At 44.0% G+C, this 15,950-nt stretch overlaps 1 protein-coding gene across 21 annotated transcripts in view; it reads left to right on the forward strand.

Moving 5' to 3' along the window:
- The first annotated feature begins 4,485 nt into the window (after positions 1 to 4,485).
- Positions 4,486 to 15,950, forward strand: part of ZNF618 (zinc finger protein 618) — a 279,775-nt gene continuing 268,310 nt past the window's right edge. For 12 of the 21 annotated variants that reach the window (XM_008173821.4, XM_042843454.2, XM_008173825.4 and 9 more), the window contains exon 1: positions 4,487 to 5,194. In XM_008173821.4, the coding sequence (XP_008172043.1) occupies positions 5,141 to 5,194 (54 nt within the window). In that variant the 5' untranslated portion in view covers positions 4,487 to 5,140. Of the gene's footprint in view, positions 5,195 to 15,950 lie in introns of all 21 variants that reach the window. The other 9 variants (XM_042843456.2, XM_008173822.4, XM_008173824.4 and 6 more) reach the window with 2 other exon arrangements.

Here is a 15,950-nt window from a genome sequence, read left to right on the forward strand (position 1 = left end):
AAACACCGTTTTCTTTATTAAGGATTTCGCGGTTGAAACTGGGACGCAGACTGTGGTAGGGAGCGGGCGTAGTGATGGAAAGAACGCTTCTAAACTCGAGGAATGACAGGCTCCTGCTCCTAGAGCGGTCCGCAGTGGTGGACTGGTTGTTTCAACGGAGCCTGCCACCCCTCCTTTTCGGGACTCTGTGTGTGGGGGCTATGTGACTTTGTGGTGGGGGAGGGCGGTTACAGATCCCCTGCTGCGTGGCTCTGTCATCCAGGCTAAGGACCGCTGCATAAGATCTGTAACCGCCCTCCCCCACCACAAACTCACATGCCCCCCACCCCAGAACATGAAAACCACCTCCCAGACTGACCAGGCTGCCTAGTGACTGCAATGTGTGTGTGTGACCTGCTGCTCAACCTGCTCCCGTGTCTGTACCCTGGTAAAGGTGACTGTCCTCTCCAATTACCAACCCCCTTCCCCCCCTTCAAACACACTGTCCTCTAAAAGAACACGACGGAAACAGTAATTAACAGAAACATATTTTTTTATTAAGCACTACACAGTTAGGGGATGAAACTGGGACGGGGGCTTGGGTGAGGTGCATTTGGAGGGAAGGAAAGGACGTATCAAATCTTTGGGAATGAGAGCCTTCTGCAATTTGAGCAGTCTGCAGGGGTGGAGTGACTGTTTTCACGGCCCCTGCCGCTCCTCCTTCTTGGGACTTTGGGTAAGGGGGGGATGGGACTTTGTGGCGGGGGAGGGCGGTTAGAGATAGAATGCAGCGGGGCTCTGTCCTCCTGCCTCCGGTCCTGCAGAACATCTACAAGGCACCGGAGCGTGTCCATTTGCTCCCTCATTAGTCCAAGCAGCGTTTGAGTCACCTGCTGGTCTTCCTGCCAGCACCTGTCTTCCCGTTCGCTGTGTGATCGCTGGTATTGTGACATGTTCTCCCTCCACTGGGTCTGCTGTGCTGCTTCGGCGCGGGAACAGACCATAAGTTCTGAGAACATCTCGTCCCGTGTCCTTTTCTTTCGTCGCCTGATCTGCGCCAGCCTCTGGGAGGGGGATGCCGGGGTAGCTCGGGAGACACTCGCAGCTGTAGGATGGGGGAAAAGGGAGTGAATTCCTCACAAAGATACAGTTTTGCGAACAATGAATATAGTCTTTCTCTGTGAACAAGACCATGCACAGTACCTATCACATGTGCACTCAGTACAAGGTCGAATTTTCTGTCTTCACCTTGAGTGCCTGGGGTCTTGCTGTACAGATCACACAAGCAGGGCCGGACAACGGAATTCTGCTAGTAGGCGGCCATGGTAAACCGTAGACTTTTGGCTGCTTAAAGCTTAATTTACAGCAGTGCCCTCCTTTCACGTTCCAAGCAATGCTCTTAGCGTTGGCCAGTTCCTGCTGCCGGCGATCCGGCCAGCATGAACTCTGCCCCTGTCCTACCCCTATCGCGGCTGTCCCCGGGAAAGATCCCTGCATGCTGCCAGCGAACCGCTCACCAGGAACGGTTCGTCTCCCCGCCCCCACCATGTGGCTGGGCTCGGGAAAGATCCCTGCACGCTGCCGGCGATCCGGCCGGCATGAACTCTGCCCCTGTCTCACCCCTGTCGCGGCTGTCCCCGGGAAAGATCCCTGCATGCTGCCGGCAAACTGCTCAGCAGGAATGGTTCGCCTTCCCGCCCCCACCGTGTGGCTGTCCCCGGGAAAGATCCCTGCACGCTGCCGGCGAACCGCTCAGCATGAACGGTTCGCCTCCCCGCCCCCACCGCGTGGCTGTAAACCACCGGTTACAGTTATTTAAAGGAACAGGCAATCAGTCCCAATACTAAAATTCCCCTAATTCAAAGCAGGTCACCATGAGTGATATCACTCTGATGAGGATTACGGAGACAGAAAAAGATCGCATGCTGCGTGAATGCCAGCAAACACCAGGGCCATATGCTGCCATGCTTTGCCAGGCAATGATACCGGAATACCTGCTGCTAGCCTGGCGCAAAAAAGTTTCCTATCATGGAGGAGGCAATAAGGCCGCTCTCCCCAGGAACCTGATGCAAAGGCTTTCACATTACCTCCAGGAGAGCTTCGTGGAGATGTCCCAGGAGGATTTCTACTCTATCCTCAGACATGTTAACAGACTTTTCCAGTAGCTGCACTGGCAAGGACTAAAAAGTTAAGCGCCTAGGGCAAACTAATCATTAAAAACCCATTGCTAACATACCATGCCTATTCTATTCAAAATAAATGTTTAAAACACTTACCTACTGATCCTTCCCCTGATTCACGGTCCGGGTTACCGCCTTGGGAGGGTTGGTGGGGTATCTCCGTGAGGGTGATGAAGAGATCCTGGCTGTCGGGGAAATCAGTGTTGAAAGTGCTGTCGACTGCCTCGTCCTCCTCATCTCCTTCCTCATCTTCCCTGTCCGCGAACAGCTCCGAGGAAGCGGCCATCTACAATACCCCATCGTCAGAGTCCACGGACAGTGGTGGCGGCCACACCTAGAATGGAATGCAGTGCCTCGAAGAAATGGGATGTCTGGGGCTGGGATCCGGAGCGTCCGTTTGACTCTTCGGTCTTCTGGTACGCTTGTCTCAGCTCCTTGATTTTCACGCAGCACTGCGTTGCATCCCGGCTGTATCCTCTCTCTGTCATGGCTTTTGAGATCTTCTCGTAGATCTTCGCATTCCGTCTTTTCGATCGCAGCTCCGAAAGCACGGACTCATCGCCCCACACAGCGATCAGATCCAAGACTTCCCGATCAGTCCATGCTGGAGCCCTCTTTCTATTCAGCGATTGCATGGTCACCTCTGCTGGAGAGCTCTGCATCGGTGCCAGTGCTGCTGAGCTCGCCACGATGTCCAAACAGGAAATGAGATTCAAACTGGCCAAACAGGAAAAGGAATTCAAATTTTCCCGGGGCTTTTCCTGTGTGGCTGGTCAGAGCATCCGAGCTCGGACTGCTGTCCAGAGCGTCAACAGAGTGGTGCACTGTGGGATAGCTCCTGGAGCTATTAGCGTCGAATTCCATCCACACTAACCCTAATTCGACATGGCCATGTCGAATTTAGCGCTACTCCCCTCGTCGGGGAGGAGTACAGAAATCGATTTAAAGAGACCTCTATGTCGAAATAAATAGCTTCGTTGTGTGGACGGGTGCAGGGTTAATTCGAGTTAACGCTGCTAAATTCGACATAACCTCCTAGTGTAGACCAGGCCTATGTGAATTCACCTCCCACTCCCAGCGACATAAGTTACACTGACATAAGTGCCTGACTAGACAGCGTTATGTCAGCCTGCGGACACAGCTTCTGCCGCGCACTGTGCCTGGAGTAGTGAAGCTGAGGGGAGAGCTCTCTCCTAACCCTAACCCTCGATGCAAATCACTGCCATTTTGCCTGTCTGCTCCGTATAAGTTTTGCAGAGGAGCTAGTGCTGAAGTTCAAGACTGCAGCCAAGGAGACTGCACCAGGACTACGCTGGGCTGGTGATCTACAAGTGGGTCACCAGCATTATTTTATTGTTTATTTCCCAAATCAATAATATTTCATATTTTGATACTGTCTGGGGCCTTTTTGTGTAGATTGTGAGAAAATGCAAAATGTGGCTTTAAACAGAGATGCAGCTGCAACTTTAACTTTAAATCTTTCCATAATTTATACTGATTAAACTCATGGGGACGGGGAGGGGCAGCTGTATTATTCACTGGTCACCTCAGGTGCCACTCTCGAAGAGAAGTGATGCGTTACTGATATTCTTCCTCAAGAGCTCTCACTTGAGAAGTCCCACAAGACAGAAGGGAATGGGAAAGGGCCTGCAGCCACCACCCAGAAGCTTCTCAGGGGTGGTGGAACTCTGCTTCGTGAAGACATTATAAAAAGTTGTTCAAACTTACTTGTTAAAGGCCCTGCCCGTCAGACTTCTCACACAACAGGTAGTTTTAAAGCTGCTTTTTGAATTCCACCATTAGACTCTGGATTTGGGGGCGATTATGAAATGAGCTCATAAATTGTTCCCATAAATATTCAGGTAGAACTCCCAAGTTCTGCAAATTGAGGCCCCTGATATTCAGACCTGAACAGTTACATTCCAGATTGGGCAGGGGAGAGACAACAGGCTTCCTGCCCTGGAGCTGCCCTCCATGAAACCTAGAAATGAATGTGTCAGAGGGCTGTGGCTGCCGGGTCAGAGCAGAGCCCAGAGGTGACACTTTTTCGGAGGCACACCCCCATTTCTGGCCTTAAAGTTGGGAGCCCACCTATGCTTATGTGCCAGTCCTGCACTGTCCCTGGTTTCTTTTGGCACATGCCAATTTCAGGTCCTCTCTCCATCCCGCTTTGAGGAGGTTGGCAAAGGGCACCAAGTCCCTACCAGCACCGGGGCTGGGAGGCTCCTGGGGAAATTGCTGCTTTCTGTGGTTTTCAAAAAAGTAGTCCCTGATTTTTATTTATTTATTTATGTGTTTGTTTCCCGGAGCTCAGCTTAACCCACACCCGCCTGCCTCCCACCGAAAAATAATCCTCTGAATGCCTGACAGTGCCGGTCCTGAGCGCTCGCGGCGCGGGGACCCCCAGCCGCCGGGGCCTGAGGCTGGGCTCCCAGTCAGGCACCTGGCAAAGTTGGAGCGGATCTTCCCGAACGGGGCACGGGCAGCAGGGCGCTGCCCAGGGGCCGCGGGGGCCAAGCCCGGGGCAGGGCCGGGCGGTGCCAGGGGCCCTAGCGGGGCAGGCGGCGGCGGCGGGGGCGCCCCGCGTCCTGGGCTGGGCATGGAGGGGCGGAGAGGGCAGAGCCCCGGGTCCTGCAGCGCTCGGCTCGGCCAGACTCAGCCCCCTGCTCCTGCTGCTGCTTGATCTGAATGTGCTGAGGCTGGAGCTGCCCCCAGAGCTGCTGTGATGGCGGCAGCGCGGGCTCCGCACCGGGACTCGCCCTGCCCGCAGCAGCGCCCTCGCTGAAGGCGGCGCGGCCCGCGCCCCGGGGAAGGGGGGCTGCAGCAGCCCGGCGAGCCGCCCACCCGCGCCGCGGGCATCGCCCCCACTCGCGTCCCTCCAGTCCCCGCAGGGCGGAAAGGCGGCGGCGGCGGCATTGTGAAGCGCGCAGCGGATCGCAGGCCCGGGAGCAGCGGGGCTCGCTCCCTCCCGCCCGAGCCCGATGAGCCAGCCGGACAGCAGCGCCCCGGAGCCGGCGGCGGCGCCGGGAGAGCAGGTAAGGGCGGCCGGCCCCGGGGCGCCTGGGGGGACGCCCGCCCGCCCGCCCGACGCGGGCAGCCGCGGGGCTCGGCGCGGGGTGCCCGGCTCTGCCCGCCGCCCGGCTCGGGCCGGCTCCGGGAACAAAGCGGCGCCGAGCAGCCATGTCAGCTCGGACCGCCCGTGCCAGAGCCCGCGAAGCGCCCCGAGCGGGGCCGCCGCCCCCCGGCCCGCGGGCAGCCAGCCCGGCCCCCGCCCCGCTCGGCCCCGGCCCCCCGGCCCCCCGCTTTTAGGCCCTTGCTCTTTCTCAATTTTTCTTTCTAATTTTTCCTCCAAACGGTAGTTTTTTTTTTCCATTAAAACGGCGCCACCTAGGGGAGACTATTTCGTAAATAAAAAGAAATTAAAATTGAAAAAAGAGGAAATATTTGCTATTTCTTATTTTTAAAAAGTTTGAATTGTAAGAATTTGCGGGGGATTCGAGGGCAGAATGTTTTGCATCTTCATAGAACAGCTAGTTGGGTGGGCTAGGCTCGTGGGAACAAATTTTGTGTTTTTGAAGCAAAGCCCTGTTAATATGTAAATGAAAATTAAGCTGGAATTTGGACGAATTCAGGTTTTTTCCTGTTTTGGAAGAAAATATTATTGTAAAACAGCGACTGCTTGGAAATGAATCTGGTTTAAGTTGTAGACAAGCATATATAAATTAACTGCAATAAAATATTACTTTGGGGAAAGTAGGAGAATTGCTGTTATGAAGCAATTATGAATTGTGCTTCATTGTAATTTTGAACTTGCTCTCATAGTGTGGCAGGGTTGATTTTGGTATTTTGTCATATTTAAAGTTGGTTGTCTTAAATAAGGAAGAAATAAAGAAAAAATATAGAAATTTTTCTGTGGACACACCCAAATTTTTTTTTTTTTTTTTTTGTGATTTTGGATTTCATGCAAAACTGCTTTTAAACAATAAGGTTCTACACACAGCTCAGAAAAACATGAGGGAAAGCAAAATTAAGAGTAGAATGTCAGTTCTGGTTTGAATTTCTTGGTTTTTCTGAGGGTTTGTCCTGGTATAATTAAAACATAGTTTCCAGTCATTTAATTTCCTACTTCTTCTTTTGTAAAGAGAAAAAATTTCCATAGTAGGTTTTTTACACATACACTGAAACTATTTCAGATACTGTGGATCATATAACTGTAATATTACATAGATTTATTGTAAAATCTGCTTTGATAATACAAATGTGCATAATTAACACAATTATGAACAAAATTAACTGTAGATTTGAATATTTTAATTTTTAATAAAACTAAAGTAGCTAAAAAGGGCGCTGCCATGATATTTTCCATAATTTAAAAAAATCCTTTTCACCTCTCACTCTTTATAATCCTTCTGGAGTTTGAGATTGAAACATTTCCATAATTAATGTTTCTCAGAGGGTTGTGCACACATTTTGTTATTATAAGGTTGCTTGCAAGTAGTGGACTACGCACACTGGTTTGTTATTGTAGGGTTGCCCTTGAATACTGGATTGTTGGTATTGATCTTTTAAAAATAAATAACAAAAGAGCACCGAAGCTTTCATTGTTTCAATAAAAGCACATATAAATGATATACATGGCCTTTGCATACAAAAGAGAGCGTGGAAGATTAGGTCAACATTTGAGTCTTACCAACCTTGACACAGCCTCCTCTCTAAAATGGGGACAAAATAGCAAGATGGCTGGCTCCACAGCTGCAGCATTTAATTTGAAAAGAACATTTTTGAATTTTGAACATGAGTTTCTGAAACTTGTGCTTCCACACTCCAGTAACTTAAATTTAGTCCCCCCCCCCCCTTATAATTAAATTTCAATCTGGAATGAATTTTTCTGAAATAAATTTTCAAATCTGAATTTAACCCCCTGAAATGTGTTTGGTGTTCTGATTGTTTCACTGTAACTTGATATTCACTTGAAATTGAAGTCTGGACTTCCTGATAAATGCAGGGAGAAGTATCTATTTTTCACCCTGTTCTCATTTATTGGGTTGTGGAATAATGGAAAGACTTGGAAAGCAGGAAAAGTGTTGAGTGGAGGAGAAGAAATTCAGAAATGCAACTTTTTATTTTTGCTTTTGCATTTATCTCCAGAAAAAAGACCCACCCTCTTCCTGAATTTTTCTCAGCAAATATAGAACAAAGTACCAGAGTCATTAATAAATAGTGGCACAAACACACTGGAGTGTCACATGTGTAGAAATTATACACAGTGCATTAAATTGGATTATACAATCCTTGTCAATATTTTCTTCGTGGTTTCATTCAAAAGCCTTAAAGGTGGTGGCTTTTCCAAACTCATATCCTGCAAGAATTCTTTTCATTGAACTGCACACTATAACTTCAGCTTAGTCTAAGAGTATACCAAAATATTTTTGAAGATTCATGAATTTAATTCTTTTTTTCCAAGTGGAGATTTTTCGATGCTTCTTTTCTTTCTTCCCTATTCTGCCTAGCCCCACATCCTCACCCTAAAATCTTGGGAGAAGCCCTGATGATTGGTGTGTTTTAGGCCGGGGATGTAATAAATTGATCACTATGTTATTTTGGTTATGAATAGTGGCATATATTCAGTTACAGTACATAAGAGGTTGTGTTGCCTTGTGTTTTACATTTATGTCTTAGAAGTTTATAATGATCAAAAATATAGGACTTGAAACTTCAAGGGCCTGTTTTATATCTCTACATGTACTAAACTGCTAATGCAAATAAGTGAATTTCCTTATATATAAATATTTAGTTATTTAAAATGTATGTAGCCCATTTTCTCTGCAGAGATTGAAAATGCAATAGCACTAGATTGTAACTTGTGGGGATGCCGTTATTCTGTAGGTGTGTGTACTGCAACCTTTACAACCTTTAACTGTGTGCATATCGGTTTCTTTTAAACAATGGCTTCCATTCTATTTTTCGCTGGTGGTGAAAGCTATAGTTTAGGTTATAATAGAATTCTCAACCTTAACCTTTTTTCATATGCTCTTACATTCTGGAGAAAACCTTCTTGGCTGAAATTTCAAAGGGAACTTTTTTTCTGGAAAGTTGAGCAAAAATTGCCTATTTTTGAGTTATGTGACAGTGGAAAAGAAAAGAAAAGAAACTGCTGTAAATAGATTTCAAAACCTAATTTTTGTAGCATAAATTACAGAAAGACTGTACTTTGGAAGTGGAAATTTTCCAGGAACCTAGTCCTCAGTGAGGGGGACAAACCTAATTAAAATAATAGCGTGTTAAATGATAAATAATTTTTGCACAAGCACAGTATGAAATGTAATTATTACATTACTTCCAGAATTATAGAATAATTTAAATACATAATATTTTCCTAATATATTTTGTTATGTAGGTATAGTTACACTGCTGTGGTGACATGTAATTAAATTTTTGATGATGCCATTGTGTCAGTGAAATCAATAGAAACTAGGGTTCTGAAAAGATTTTCCTTTTTTTTAACTTAATGTAAGTTTTTGTATTATTTAGGGTACAGTCTTTGGACCCAATTCTAGATGCCCTTGGCATATAGAATGCTCACTGAAGTCATTGGAAGTTGTGCACATAGAGGGGCTTGCAGGATTGGGCCTTTCAATTCTCAAATATCAATAAATCCCAAAGTAAGGGTTCTCGCAGTAACCATACTTCCCTCATATTGTGTACATAGGACTCAATACCTCCATTATATTAATACATATAGATCCTCTTGGATTCAACTGGAATAGTGTGTGCATATTTTAAGGATAGGGTGATTGCATAGGCCCCCACTCCTGCAAATATTTATGCATGTGTTTAACTTTATGCGTGCAAATATTCCTGTTGGCTTCAGTGAGACTACTCAGATTCATAGATTCTGTGGCCAGAAAGGACCATTGTGATCATCTAATTTGGCCTCCTGTATATTACAGACCACAGAGCTTCCCCAAAAATAATTCTTAGAACAGATCTTTCGAAAAACACCCAATCTTGATTTAAAAATAGTCAGTGATGGAGAATCCACCACTATCCTTAGTAGATAGTAATTAATCATTGGAACAATTACTGTTAAAAATGTATGACTTATTTTCAAGTCTGAATTTGTCTAGCTTCAACATTTAGCCACTGAATTGTGTTAAGCCTTTCTCTGCCAGAGTGAAGAAGAGCCTATTATTAAATATTTGTTCCCCATGTAGGTACTTATAGACTGTAAGCAAGTCACTGCTTATCCTGCTTGTTGTTAAACTAACTAGATTGAGCTCCTTGAGTCTATTAATATGAGGCATGTTTTCTAATCCTTTAATCATTCTTGTTGATCTTCTCTGAGTCCTCTACAATTTATCAATATCCTTTTTGAATTGTGAGCACTAGAGCTGGATGCAGTATTCCAGCAGTAGTTGTACCAATTTCAAATACGGGGTAAAATAACCTCTCTACTCCTGCCTGAGATTCCCCTGTTGATGCATCCAAGGATCGCATTAGCCCTTTTGGCCACAGTGTTGCACTGGGAGCTCATGTTCAGCAGATTATCCACCCCCAAACCCTCCCTCTCCTTTTCCCCCCACCCCCAAAAGCCTCCCCAAAGCAACCCACCCCCAATCGTCTTTTACAGAGCCACTGCTTCCCAGGATAGAGTTCCCTGTCCTGCCAGTATGGCCTACATTCTTTGTTCCTAGACGTACACATTTACATTTAGCCATATTAGAACACACATTGTTTGCTTGCGCCCAGTTTATCAAGAAATCCAGATCTTTCTGGCTCAGTGATCTGTCCTCATAGTTATTTACCATTCCCTCAATTTTTGTGTCATTTGCGAACTTTATCAGTGTTGAGTGTTTTCTTCCAGGTCATTGATAAAAATGCTAAATAGCATAGGGTCAAGAACCAATCCCTGCAGCAAACCTCTGGAAACACATCCGTTTGATTATGGTTACTCGTTTATAATTATATTTTGTGACTATCCGCTAGCCTGATATCAATCCATTTAATGTGTGCCATGTTAATTTTATATCTTTCTAGTTTTTTAATCAAACTGTCATGTGGTACCAATTCAAATGCCTTATAAAAGCCTAAGAGTATTACATCAACACTATTATCTTTATCAACCAAACTTGTAAGACCCATAAAAAATATCAAGTTAGATTAACAGTATCTATTTTCCATAAACTTATGTTGATTTTTATTAATTATATTACCCTCTTTTAATTCTTTATTAATCAAGTCCCATATCAGCCACTTCATTATCTTGCCTGGGATCAATGTCAGACTGGCAGGCCTATAATTACCCGGGTCATATTGCTTACCCTTTTTAAATATTGGCACAATATAAATTTTCTTCCAGTCTTTTGGAACTTCCCCCGAGTGCCAAGACTTATTGAAAATAAAATCCAGCTCTTTTAAAACTCTTGGATGCAAGTTATCCAGACCTGACGTTTTAAAAATGTCTGATTTTAATAGCTGCTATTTAACATCCTCCAGAGATACTAGTGGAATAGAAAATGTATTCTTATATGGTATGTCTACATCACTTATTTTTCCCCCAAATGCAGAACATAAATATTTATTGAACATCTCTGGCTTGTCTGTGTTGTTATTAAATCTACCACTTCCATCTAGTAATGGCCAATACCATTGTTAAGATTTTTTGTTCCTAATATGCTTAAAAAACTCCTTATTGTCCTTAGTTCTGCTAGCCATATATTTCTGCTTATGTCCCTTTGTTTTTCTTATAAATTTTCCACAATTCTTGGTTTCTGTTTTATATTCATTACTATTCACTTCCCCTTTCTTCTATTAGTTATATTTTATTTTTTGATTTTTATAGCTTCCTTCACTTCCCTTCTAAACCATGTTGGATTTTTTTAACCAGTACAGCCTTCTTCCTTGATTGTGGGATTCTGGCTTTTTGGGCATCTAATAAAGTGCTCTTAAATAATTCCCAATTATCATTCATATTTTTCTAATTAAATTCTTCTTCTTGGCTGGTTTGACCCATAATTGTTTTCAGGGTGCATAACTAGTTGAAAGACTGTACTCAAAGAATACATATCTATGGTTTGATGTCAAGCTAGGAGGCTGTATCTAGTGGGGTCCTGCAGGGGTCAGTCCTGGGTCAGGTACTATTCAGCATTTTTATTAATGACTTGGATAATGGAATGGAGAGTATGCGTATAAAATTTGTGGATGACATCAAGTTGGGAAGGATTGCAAGCACTTTGGAGGACAGGGTTAGGATTCAAAATGACCTTGACAAATTGGAGAATGGGTCTAAAATCAACAAGATGAAATTCAATAAATACAAGTGCAAAGTACTGTACTTAGGAAGGAAAAATTAATTGTACAAATACAAAATGGGGACTAAGTGGCTAGGCAGTAATACTGCTGAAAAGGATCTGGGGATTATAGTGGATCAGAAATTGAATATGAGCCAGCGCTGATCAGGCCTCAGCTAGAGTACTGTGTCCAGTTCTGGGCATCATACTTTAAGAAAGATGTGGACTAACTGGAGAGAGTCCAGAGGAGAGCAAGAAAATTATAAAAGGTTTAGAAAACCTGACCTATGAGGAGAGGTTAAAAAAACTGGGCATGTTTAGCCTTGAGAAAAGACGAGTGAGGGGGTACTTGATAAATCTTCAAATATGTTAAGCGCAGTTATAAAGAAGACAGTGATCAATTGTTGTCCATGTCCACTGAAGGTAGGACAAGAAGTAATGGGTTTCATCTGCAGCAAGGGAGATTTAGGTTAGATATTAGGAAAATGTTTCTAATGATAAGGATAGTTAAGCACTGGAATAGGCTTCCATGGGAGGCTATGGAATTCCTCTCACTGGAGGTTTTTAGAAACCGAATAGACAAACACCTGTTGGGTGATCTAGGTTTACTTGGTGCTGCCTCATTACAGGGGCTGGATTAGATGACCTCTTGAGGTCCGTTCCATCTCTGCGTTTCTATGATTCTATAATACAAAGTGCGCTGGGACCTGGAAAGAACAAAACATGATACCTGCACCAACGATCTTAAAATCTAAGGTCTGGTCCTATAATTAGTTACTTATGGATGTGTAGTTATTCACACACAAAGTCATCTTTAACTCAGTGAGCCTCTGTGAGAGTGACTGTTTGTAGGTCAGGCCTTTAGTAAAGACATAAAAATGATCATAAAAAGATGGGAATTTGGGCAATGGAGGAGGATGAGAGAATGAATAATATTCGTTATGAATGTCACCTGATGGGCTTGGGGTTGTTTTTTTATCATGTGAAGAAGTTCTGGCTAGTATGAAGTATTATCTTTTACGCTTCTTAAAATTCTGAGTGATTGAAACTAATCTTAATGTTACAATGATTTAAAAATGTTGTACTACTGAATATGTCCATAGTGAATTGGTTCAATCATACTGCATTTTTGGGAAGAAGTTTCTGATTTTTAATATTTTATGGATTAATTGCTAATCATCTGCCTCCTTTTTGTTTTAGTTTTGTTTCTTCAATGTCTCTTGATTATTTTGTACTATGTGATGCCAATTTAGTGGTTAACTAGTATGGAAAGTACATCTGGATGTGTTGACTTTGTACTAACAAACATTGATTTGTTGGGGTAAGGGACTAGAAATGAATGAGGCTGTTTATCATGTACAGTATGTGAGTGATAACCTTTTGGAATAAGATATCCTTGTTTCGTCCATTGATGGGGAAACTGACTCCCTGCCCCTCTCGCCATTCAGATGGGAGTTGGATTTTTCGGCCAATACACAAGTAGAGGGGAGACAAAGATAATAGAAACAGCCAGTTTGCATGAGTTGTGTGGTAAAGGTTTTGATTATGCCTCTTCTAAGCAGGGCACAGATGACTTACATTTATCTAGTCAAGGCATTGATAAGAACATGAGTGGAATAAAGTTACAGTAGGAAGTAAGGGAGTCAAAAAGGGTTTGAGATTTTATGTTCAGATAATGGAGTTGTTCAACACTGGGAAATAATTGAGAAGCTGTGGGATAAAATAAGACCAATATAAGTAATGGGGTTATATGACTTGATGGGGCACTTCTGTGGGCTACTTATTTTGTTCAAGGATTGAGCAATCTAGGACAACAGCTGCTTTTCTAGAGGGGGAAAAAGAAGGAGACCATCTCTCCCCCAGTCTGTTATCTAAGGAAGCCTGCAGTGAGCCTGTAGCACTGTATTTCTGTATTTAGGTGAGTCAGATGAGATTCCACCTTCCCTGGACACATGCACGATGTGTAATGGCTTTCTGGCATCTTTGACTGGCAAGTTCATGTAGGAGCTCTTTAAGGAGGATGAAAAGAGGACGACCAGTCATGCCTTTTACAAGGGTTAGAGTGTTGGAGAAAAAGGGACTATTGTTGAAGTGGGGTGGGTAGTGATGGCACTGGGCATGTGCTGCAGAGCTGTGAAATACAAATCATAAGGGATGGAGCAGAGAATGAGATCCTTCCAGGACAGTGTTTTCCCCAGGAATTGAAATTGTGTGTGTGTGTTCAGGGGTGTGTGTGTGTGTGTGTCAGTGCTGATGAGGGGTGAGACTGTGAGGGTGAAGGTGGGCTGTATGGCATTATAGTAAAAACTGAAAAATGTTTCATGACCATTTCATTAGATTTTAAAATTAAAGTTGGCTACTCAAGCCTTCTATGAAGCACTACATCTACATTCTTCTTGGTTTCTTGTTATAATTTTGCACAATTCTGTTAATGAACTTCTTGAATGCAATGTGTTCATCTTTGGTGGCTTCTCGTGTGTCCGGTACTTCCATTCCTTCAATTGATATGCTCATTAGTTCATTCACGTGATCAGGCAGAAGGCGACTTCTTTCAAAACACAAAATTCTATTCAATGATGAAAAAGAATGCTCAACTGTAGCTGTTGTGACTGGGAGTAGCAAGAGATGAATTTCTTCTTCTTTCAGCCCAGGAAACATAGCATAAAGAGCGGGTCGAGCCACTAGTGATGATAAAAAAAGAAGTTGAAGTCAAATCTTCATTCATTCGTCGTATGATATTCCACTCTGTGTTCAAATTCTCTATTCTGTCCTGAGCACATAGCAGCCCCATTGCTGGTAGTGTCTCACTCCACTCAACTGTTTGTGTTTTATAGGACAGGAATCTGTAAAAGCTACGTAGAGGTTGAGTAGAGTCTAGAAGTTGCTGTTGTCAATTTTTAAGAATCAAGTCTGTGTACTTTTTCAGTTGTCTTAACAAACACGTCTTGTCCTCTTCACTTAAGGATTCAGTATAAATGCCTTCATTAGTCAACTTCTGGACTGAAGTCTTTGCTTCTTCCCGTACTTTTTCAATGGATAGCTCTCTGATTGATCCAAATGTAGCTTCTATTGCTGGACAAAGATCTACTACTGTTGTAGCAGATGCCTGGATGGCATTGTTTAATGACCAAGGTGGTTTCAACAGTAGACTTACAAGAGGGAGAATGGCAATAGTCTTCTCTGAACGTAGTAGCAAAAGTAATCCACCAGCCTCACTACTTAGATCCATCCCATCTTGGTAGATACTTTCCAAAGCCAGTAATAACAGCTGGAGTAATTTTAAGACAACAGCCAAGGATTGCTCTGAGAAAGCCAGAGGGTTTTCCCAGGTTGGACTAATTTGAACTTCAGTCTCAGTGTATCTTCTACATTTTCCAAGATATTCAGTCTTTTTGGACTCTTGCTGAAAAAAGAATATAATGAAGACATTAAATTTATAGCTTTTTAAATGTCTTTTGAAGCGTCTGCAGCTCGTACTAGCGCTAGTTGGAGTAAATGACCTCTGCAGTGAGTATAGGAGAGATTAGGGTTACACTTTTCTCTGAGCAAAGCTTGTGCTCCACCATGTCTTCCAGAGAAGTTTACAGCTCCATCAAATGCACAAGCAGCCATCTGTTTGGGGTCCAATTGACAAGCATTTAACTCTTTTAAGATGTGGGTTGTCACAGATGCAGCCAATCTGTCTTCTGTAACTTGAACATCTAGAAATGCATCTACTGGCCTACCACTGACATCAAGATAACGTACACAATGACTTAATACTTGATGCCCATTTGCACTGGTGCATTCATCAGCCATGTATGCGAATTTTTTGAATGTGGTGAGAGAGTTCTTCACTTTTTCAACTGTGGAGTCTTTCACTGTTGCACCACATGCGTTTAGCCAGTCAGTTGAGTTTCTTGCAGAAAGATAGTGAGCATTTGCTGGTCGTGTTCAATTTCAGGATGAACAAGTGACAATGCACTTAAAATTGGCCTCCAGTTTGTAGTGTGTGGTATCTCTTGCTTAAATAGAAAGTATGATGCCACAGCCATGTTTGTTCGCATGAACTGTGTTGTGTCTCCAGCATTCTTAACAGCCTCATTAACACTCACTGGTGTTGTCCTTGGTCAGTGGAGACTCAGAATTCAGAGGTGCTTTCACATGAGTTCACCTCCCAGGTGGGAGTCAAGAAGGCACCTTGCTCGTTCCTCCAGCTGCTCACTGTTCGCTCTGGCCACTGTTGTTCATTGTGCCACCGTTCACTCCATCGCTCTGTTGCCAATGGCCCTGCGCCGTCACCTTCTGCTGCCACCTGCCACTGTGACCTCTGCGAGTTGGTCTCTTGAGGTTCCACCAGCTCTCAGTGATTTCAGCTCTCAGAGGGGGAACCTCGCTGCTAGTGCAGACTGGGCCGTCTCCTCCACAGAAACACTGTCCCACAGCAGGTCTAAGCACTTAGCCCTGATTATCAGTGATTTCAGCTGTAGTGATCACTTAACAGAACAAAAGACTATCTATG

The sequence above is a fragment of the Chrysemys picta genome, chromosome 18 (assembly GCF_011386835.1).
Source record: "Chrysemys picta bellii isolate R12L10 chromosome 18, ASM1138683v2, whole genome shotgun sequence".
NCBI lineage: Eukaryota > Metazoa > Chordata > Testudines > Emydidae > Chrysemys > Chrysemys picta.